General features: G+C 42.0%; 1 protein-coding gene across 1 annotated transcript in view; it reads right to left on the bottom strand.

The window, feature by feature from the left end:
• PKHD1 (polycystic kidney and hepatic disease 1 (autosomal recessive)) overlaps nt 1-8,701 on the bottom strand; it is a 289,357-nt gene that overhangs the window by 180,607 nt on the left and 100,049 nt on the right. The window contains exon 36 of the mRNA XM_019474554.1: nt 43-255. Within this exon, the coding sequence (XP_019330099.1) occupies nt 43-255 (213 nt within the window). The remainder of the gene's footprint in view (nt 1-42; nt 256-8,701) is intronic.

Genomic DNA, 8,701 nt, shown 5'->3' with positions numbered 1-8,701 from the left:
ATTTGTGCTTTGCTTTTGAAGAGAAGAAAAAAATGTACTTACCATGAATGGAAAGGGTCCCATTCCTCACTGCCAGGAACTTGACCCCATATGGAAATAGTGGTGGAGAATGGAGGCTTCCATAGAGATAGATGTGTGGTTTGTGATGGAAAGGGGCCTCGGGGGATCCCACCTGGAGCTCTCCTCCATCAGATATCAGAATGTAATGAGCATGCAGTTCTACGGGTCCTGGGCCAGTGAACAAGAGTTTGCCACCTGAAGACAACAGAAGAGCAAAATGCAACCATAGATCTAATAGCCCGTCATTATCTCACAGTCAAAGGAACTGTAAGGGATGGGTAAACAAATGGTTTTGCAATAAAATTATGAGATTAAGGATAAAATATTATTGTGGCCTGCAAAATTTCCACCTTGCCCTGTACTTCTCCCTGTGGATTTATCAGCTCCTTACAGATCTTATTTATTCAGTCCATTTTTCAGTTCTACCACAGGCTGCCTTTCTAGACTTGAGCGAGGCCATTCAGCCTGGGCAGGCATCTAAGTCTCTCCAATTCCAGTGCAAGGGAGCTGTGTTTGGAAAATGCCAGTTTTAACCTACTCACTCTCTAAATGTTAAAATGGGATATTACTACTTAATTTGTATGTTACTTTTCAGATTACAAACTGCTTGTGACAGGGAGAGGGGAGGGCAAAACAGCTTTGGAACATAAGAACTGGCAACTTGTTTAGATCAGCTGTTGATTTAATCCTGCATACTCTTCCAGCTGCTGTTCAAAACCAGATGCTTCCAAATACAGTATAAGAAACTTCTCCCTGTTAGCTGGATGTGAGATGATCTCCCCATCCCATGAAAGCCTCATTTTAATCCCTAATTAGAGGTTAGCTTCGCCTCAAAGCATAAGGTTTCATCTCCTTGCCAACATTCTCCTTTTACCATCTATTAGTATAACTGGATAAGATTTGTCAGTAATATAGATCTGATCCTTCAAATCTTTCTAATATTTAGTCTCGATGACTTCTTGAAGCAATGAATTCTGTGGTCTAAGTACATAGTGCATGAAAAGGCATTTCCATCCCTTGGTTTTGACTCTCTTCGGCTCTGTCAAATGCCTCCTTTGTTCTTGCCTTGTGCGAGCTGGCAATCCTAGTCTATCATCTCAGGATGGTTTATTCTTTTATCTCCTTTTATATTTTCTCTCCTATGAAGGAGACTATCGCTATCTTTACAATGTATTTGGACAGAGTGGACTCTCAGACATCTAATCATTCTGCACTTGGGATATGTCTTCCTAGGTCAAGCCCTGTTTCCCAGGAGCTAGCAGGGCATACCGCAAAGCCTGGCAACCTCAGACCTCCTTAGAAAGGGTCTATCATGCTCCCAACATTTCCCTTTATGTGTACTAGCTAATAACCGTGCCATCTCATACCATGGCCAGCTTTCTACTGGTGTTAGCAGGTTTTATTGGTGACCTTTATACTGACCAAACAGTTGGCTTACCTTCCCCACAAGATACTACCCATCCTTAGCATGAAGGATTAGGAAGATCAGATCTCTGGTTTAATTTCAGTATTGAGATGCAAAAGGAGGGAAGAAGTTTTAATATACAAATCAGATTAAAAACTACCTTGATCAATGCTCGCCTTTGATCAGCTCCCGCTGCTCTTAGTGATAAGGGAGTTGCATAACACTTGTGTACCTTTCCCACCCAGTTGCATCCACTCCTGCTGAACACATTCTGCTTATCCTGATGTCCTCATTTATTCTTATATTGAGGGGCTTTCATTGTTTCACTGATTTCTTAGTCTTATAACTTAGTCTTAGTTCTGTTTTCCTAGTCTTATAACAAAGCTAGTATTTGAATAAGGACTACCCATTAAATATTTTCTTTGCAGATTTCAGTAGATTCCAGATAAGATGTTACAGAATATGCTTAATAGACGAAAAAGAGATCTCACACTTTCTTGCTTATAATCACTGGGAACCATGGGATTGCTCCCACAAACACCAACTCCCCCATGTGTAAATTGTCTCTTTCCCTAGACATACTTATATATACTTTTCTGTATACAAATGTGTTTCTGTTAAGCTTGCTATATAGTGTTTTTACAAATGATACTGAATACACTGTAATAAACCAGCACTAATTTCAGCTTGCTTCATGTAAAACAACAGAATAACAGACTGTTATTCTGAGATACATCTGAGACTTCAAGAAAAATGGAATGTTCTTAATACAAAACGTGCTATGTTGAAATTGGGATAATATTTGAAATGGTATTCATTTGCAGACTGAAGGGACCATTAGATCATGTCGCCTGGTGGTCTGTGCACATCATGCTATTGAAAAATTGGAGGAAGTTAATTCATCTGTGTTTGCTGCATACCCTCCAGAAAGACAGACAATCAATTAAGTGACTTGGGGACATCACTCTACCATTTTCTATGATCATCTTTTCCAACAGCTAATCTCTCTTACTGTTCACAATTTCTGCTTTATTTCCAATCACAACTTGTCAAGGATGAGCTTTCAGACAGTGGTTCTCTTTGTACCATCCTGCATTACACTGCAGAGAGGTGTAGAAAACAGCATTTTCTGTTAAAGTACTTACAGGTAAAATCAAATCTCAGCCCTCATTCAGAGTGGTGATAAGGTTTTTAAGATTCTCCCTGCAAGGAATCGTCTCCAATTCATGGAGCAGTGCATCCTCTCCCACAACCCAGTGCTCCTTCTAAAATTGGAAAGCCAGACCTCCTAGTTCTTCTGCTCCTTTATTGTTCTTGATGCTGCGTATAGAGGCAAAACTAGCTTATCCCCACACTCTGCCTCTTGCTTTTCACAGTAAAAAACTATACTACCTCCTTTTGCCTCTTCATTACACTGGGAGATCAGGTGGGCACCCCTGGGCCACGCTGACTTCTGATCCTTTTCACGATCATGGCTTTATCTGACCAAGTCCCTTATTGTGTAACCACGACTTCCATTCCTAATTGCTCCCTGCCCAGCTCTCTTCTCAGCTGTGTAAATCTGCATTTGGTTTGAACGGCATTCACTAAATGTGATCAGTGATGGTTCTCCATTTACTTTCAGATCATCGATGATGTGCAGTGGTATCCAAGTAGGCATGAAAACAGTCCCCCACTAACAATTTACTTTCTGAGTTAGTACATTTCATGTCTACTAGCTGCCATGAGATCTTGGCAGGTGATCCTCAGTTAGTCATCACGCTATCACATGCTTTGCAGAATTAACTCTATCGAACAAACTTGTAATTTTCTTAGAAAATGAACTAAAGTTTTTTGTCTTTTCTTCCATGAAATTTCTATCCTGTCATTCAGTATATTCCTATGGTTAGTATTTTATGGATTCAATCATCTGTAACATTTAACTTCATCCAGTTTTCTCTTTTGACCTGTGGTTGATATCAGGCTAAGCAGCAAATATATATTTTCCTTTACCTGCCTGGATCCTGACACAAGATCAGAACTTCTAAAGCCCTCTGTAATTTCCCATGTACTCTGAAATTAATATTTGTGGGCCACAGAATGCCTCTACCAGCAGTTTTAAAGCTCTTGAATGAGACCGGACCTGTTGATTTAAGAATGTGTGTTCTTAAAAGATATTATTTAACATCTTCATTATATTAACATTCTTTAGCAATAAATGGACTGCTGGTCCATCTTCCTCTTGTGATATAATTTACCATCCTGCTCCTTCCCATACTGAGAAAAGAAATATTTATTAAATACATTTGCCTTATAGCAGCAGTGTTAATAATTTTAGCACCACCATCTAGAAATGGAACTGTAGATCACTGTGATTTATTTTATTCCTAACATAAAAAAAGACATCTTCCCCAAGGTCTTTATTGACTTCCTATGCTCTGTGCCCACTGAAATATAGTCATTTCTGTTTCCACTTCTCTTCATACAGTTTTTAATGAGTATTCTAATTGCTGCCATGCTGTACCACTGAACCAGGAAGGCTGGTAGCCAAAGTTGTCCTATCTTTTGATTGCAAAATCATAGTTCTGCCTCAAACAACCTCCCCAAAAGTTTTCCCAAGTTTCAGCCACATTTTGTCCATCCAAAATTTTCAAGCTGTCTACAAGACAAGTTAGAAATATTAACTTCTTCACACAAACCCTTCTATCCCCTCCCCATGGGATGACAGGGGTGGGGGAATGATGGGATGGGATTGATGGGATGAGATTCCTGAGTCCTTTTCTTTTTGCAGACATTCCAATGCACCTCGAGGCAGCCATGGGAAGACGCCTGTTTCCCATAAAGGTCTGGGATTTGTCTCCTTCTGCCCTACCCCCAGAGGTTCTGCTGTAAAACAGTAATGGACGTTCGTTCCTTCTCCCTTCGTGAGCAGTGCTGAGATATAACGGAGCACACAACGGAGCCGTGCTTTGCTACCAGTACTACAGACACCTGCCTCACTGGAAAACTAGTAAGGAGTGAGAAGCAGACAGCTTGCACTTTACATGGAGTCCCACTTCCTGCAAAAGCAGAAGCAGCTTGACCAGCAAGAGTTAATGCTTTTGGGATGGGTGTTCACACCAGTTCTGCACTGACTCTTGTACACTTTTCTGCACAAGGTGGCTTTGGCGTGTCAGGAGTAGCTCACCCTCATATAGCTCCCCAAAATCACTGTCTGCCTCCTTACATATGACCGGTCCTCTGTCTCCCTTTTTTCTTTCATCTTTTTAAAATCTCCCGTTCCTGAGTAATAGGCTAACTGCATGTCAGTTGTCCTGAATGATTTTTCCCTCTGTTGATTCAAAGATTTTCCATATCTTTTGTGGATTTCTGGGTGTCTGATAAGCTTGGGTGCTGGTGGCTGCTCTGCACTGGGTGCAAATATGAGCAATAGTCCCAACATGTTTCAGTAGCATCAGGCGTGCAGGCACTAGCTGTGCCATGCCCGGCCTGCAGGTTTGACCTTTCCTGGGGGAAATCCTACATAGAAGCAAGGTTTCCCCTCCCTGGCTGAAGCTTTGGATGTGTAGGGATAATAATAATTGGACTTCAAGGTGGTGGTTGTTGCCTGGCTCTTGGGCTTCTCTGTCCCTTGATGCAATGGCAACCCAAGCACACTTGTCAATGGTGCAAAGATTTGCAAGATCAAGACCACCAGAAGGCATTTGCTGTACGTGACGCTTTGGCTTTCCCTTAGAAGCAGCAGTCAGACCCGACATGTAATCACAGGAAACAGATATATCAGCTACACTCACGGTCACACCGTAATGCCGTTGTTCCCTGGCTGTTTGCAAAGTTTCTGAACTCCTCCCAGAACAAAGCCAAAAGGCACTCAGTCTTCGGGAGAAAAGAAAGTGCAAAAAGAAAAGTTCAACTGCTGAAGATAAAAGAGCAGCATCACAGAAAAGAAAAAAAAAAGCATTAGCGGGGATTCATTTCACCATTTACCGAGTCTGAGTGTAAAACAAACTCTAGCCAAACTTACAAATACTTATGTCAAAAAATCGCATATTGTCCCTCTAACCCTCAGCTCTCTGTAACTCTGTGTTTTTCATTGGGTCAGAATAAATATACAGCTGCTGCTTTACAAGATTGTCTTCCCCTTTTTTTAAAAGAAAATAAAAGTTATGCTTCCTTCTTTTATTGCACTTGACCTCTTCTCTGAAAGCAGAAAGCAAGAATATTGCTCAACTGAGCCTTTGGCTGTGACCCTCAAATTGTTTGTTATGGCTGCACAGGAAAGCAAAGTCCTACATATGACCTTGAGGGTGATTTTATAAAAAGCAATCAAAAACTGTTATGATGGCCTCCCCACCAAGGAAAATAAATACAATTAAACCCATAATCACTTCTGTACAGTAATGTGCAAATTCAATGGGTCTCTTTAGGTGGAGTGAGGGAGAGGGGGGAGAAATATGTTGAGGCTATTTGATACTTTGTGAGAACATCAGAAGCACCATTCTTCTCAATTAACCCAGCAATTAGCCTCCACCTCTCTGTCCGGAAAAGAAATCTTTCTTTATCTGTCTTTAAAAAAAAAAAAAAAAAAAAAGGAGGAAAAGAAAGAGAGAAAAACTAAACTGGAGGCAACTCCATCTGTCCCACAGGAGAGGAGAAACAGCCAGACCAAATAATGGGGGAAAAAAAGGGAATATTAAGGAAAATAAACCTGATAATAAGGTGGGGGTTGTAATCTGCTGTGTGAATAACTACAGCACGAGCATGCCATTTGCAGAATTGGTTTTATGAAAAGAGATTTATCTTCTGAAGTCCTTGGGAAATGGTGGAGGGCGTACTCAAAAGGAAAGGAATTGGAACGATAATAACTTTTTCAGGTGTCCTGGACTGGCTCATGCAATGCCACAGCCCAGGTATCCAGAACATTTACTGTGGAAAGAGGCTGCATTATGCACTTCTGAAAAAAAGAACAAATGACGATGGAGTAGAGGATTGTGAAGATTGTTGGGGGAAGTTCCTCCTTGCCTCTGTCATGAAGATTCACACTTTCAAACATAGTGGCTTATATCCCTTCTCAAAAACATCATTTTTTAAAAAAATCCTTTGAATATAGATGTTCTCATAATGCATAAAAGAGCTGTTGATATTTCTCATTTAGGTTGTGATTTAGAGCGCTCTAGAGGTTTCCCGAACTCAGAGGGAAGCAAAGGCTTCATTCCAAAGTGAACCTGTTGCATGGAGGGCTTTTCTATTATCATCTTTTGAGGCCACACTTTGCCTTCACTGTCAATATAAGACCATTCTGAGAAATACCGTATTTTGTTTCCAATGAACATCTCATTAGCATTAGAACTAGGATAAAAGTGACTATCACCAGATTTAATTCTACTTCTTTATGTAAAGCTGAATGAAGCATTAAGGCAAGCAAACTCTAAAAAAACTATAATCTTACTTTTTTAAATCAATAATAAAAATTGTTAGGAGAGTACCAACAGAATTGTCTTACATATCACTACTGTGTCGCACCCCTTCAACTAACAGAAAACCTCCTTTCCACGGAAAAGGGTTTGCTGATTGAAAGGGCATCTCCTCAGCTGGACTACTCTTTCCCATCACTGTGCAGGGAAGATCTGCTCTGGTTGTGCTGCGGGCACGCCACAGCCGTGTATAACTAATATCCCCACAGCCTTCAGCTTGCTCTTACCAGTTCCTCTCACTTTGTGTTTCACATGACAAAGCCACAGAATCCCCCATGAGACAGGCTTAAGCTTAGAAGTTATATTCCTGGCAAGCATCCCTGAGTGGCAAACAGCAGGAGGCAACTGCCGGAGCTGGAATATCTTTGCTGAAACAACTGATCCTGCACAACAAGGCTGCAGTGTGCTGGCAGCCCGCTTATTGCTCATTCTCTGGCTCCAAGGGTGTGCCTGGTGGGGCCTCCACGGAGGGGGGAAAAAAAAAAACCCAAACAAAACAAAGATCCTCCTGTGTACGGGAAGAGAAATACAGAGTTTATGAGCCTTAAATAAGAACAATCGATTATTTCATGGACCTGTCTCCTGCACCCTGTTGACATGCTCACATGGCTTTCGGATGAGCCATAAAAGTTGATTGCAGGCTGGACCGCTGCCGAGCAAAATGCAAAGGAGAAAAGAAGTTTGTTATATTGGCTCCATCCCAAAGGCTGCCTGAACCAAGAGTCCAAAACTCATTCTCCACCTCCCTGCGTATGTTCCTCCATGTTCATAATATATAGGTACATATCCCAAACCAGCTGTGAATTCAAATTCCCGTGTATTTCCACCAGGACGTCACTAACATGCTAAAAAGTTAAGCTTGTATTCCAGCATTTTGTTGGATGGAGGCCTTAATTTGTCCCTGGGTGAGGAACCAGCAGCTGCTTGGGTACTCTCAGACAGAAACTGTCTCCCAAGCCCGACAAGCCTGTGTTTTCTGGCTTGCTGCGCTCACAGCCATCTGTTCTAGTGGCATGTGCTCCTGTGTAGGCTGGTTGGACTCTTCCCTTAGAGCACAGGAGCCAGGAGCTAACCTGGTGGGGAAGAGGTAGGGACATTCCTAGATGGCTTCGACATGATGTATCACAGCCCATCATCTAGGATCTAATGAAGGAAGCTTCCAGGTGAGCCTCGTGAAGGCATCAGAGTAAGCATCACACATAGAGGTGTGATGAAAAAATAGGTCCTTGGGCTATTATTTCAAGTCTACAGGTGATGGACACACGTTAAGTGCTTCACCCTCAGGAAGGGAGGAGGGCATTGGGGAAGGCACAGGAGCACTGTTTTGGGGAGCAGGATTACGTTTCTGCTCACCTAGAGCCTGCCTGGGTGACCACTAGACCAGAGTGTTTCTATTTGCTATGCCCCTCCATGCACAGTTTTCTCATTTCAGGTTGATTTCTGGCATTTGAAACTAAAAATATTACAGATCAGGTTTCTTTCCTGGTGTCTAGCACAGTGGGTTGGACCTTGGTCTTTGCGACAGCCTGTTCCTACAACAAAATTATCATAATGCACGGTCTGTCAAGCCATCAGAGGAAGAGGGGTGTCCTGGTTTCGGCAGGGATAGAGTTAATTTCCTTCCTAGTAGCTGGTACAGTGCTGTGGTTTGGATTTAGGATGAGAACAATGTTGATAACACACCGATGTTTTAGTTGTTGCTAGGTAATGCTTACACTAGCCAAGGACTTTTTAGTTTCCCATGCTCTACTGACTGAGAAGGCTGGAGGTGCACAAGAAGCTG

Source organism: Aptenodytes forsteri, unplaced genomic scaffold, assembly GCF_000699145.1.
Source record: "Aptenodytes forsteri isolate BGI_AS27 unplaced genomic scaffold, ASM69914v1 Scaffold57, whole genome shotgun sequence".
NCBI classification, from domain to species: domain Eukaryota; kingdom Metazoa; phylum Chordata; class Aves; order Sphenisciformes; family Spheniscidae; genus Aptenodytes; species Aptenodytes forsteri.
Note: the sequence above shows the minus strand (reverse complement) of the source record. Positions and strands in the feature narration are given on the sequence as shown.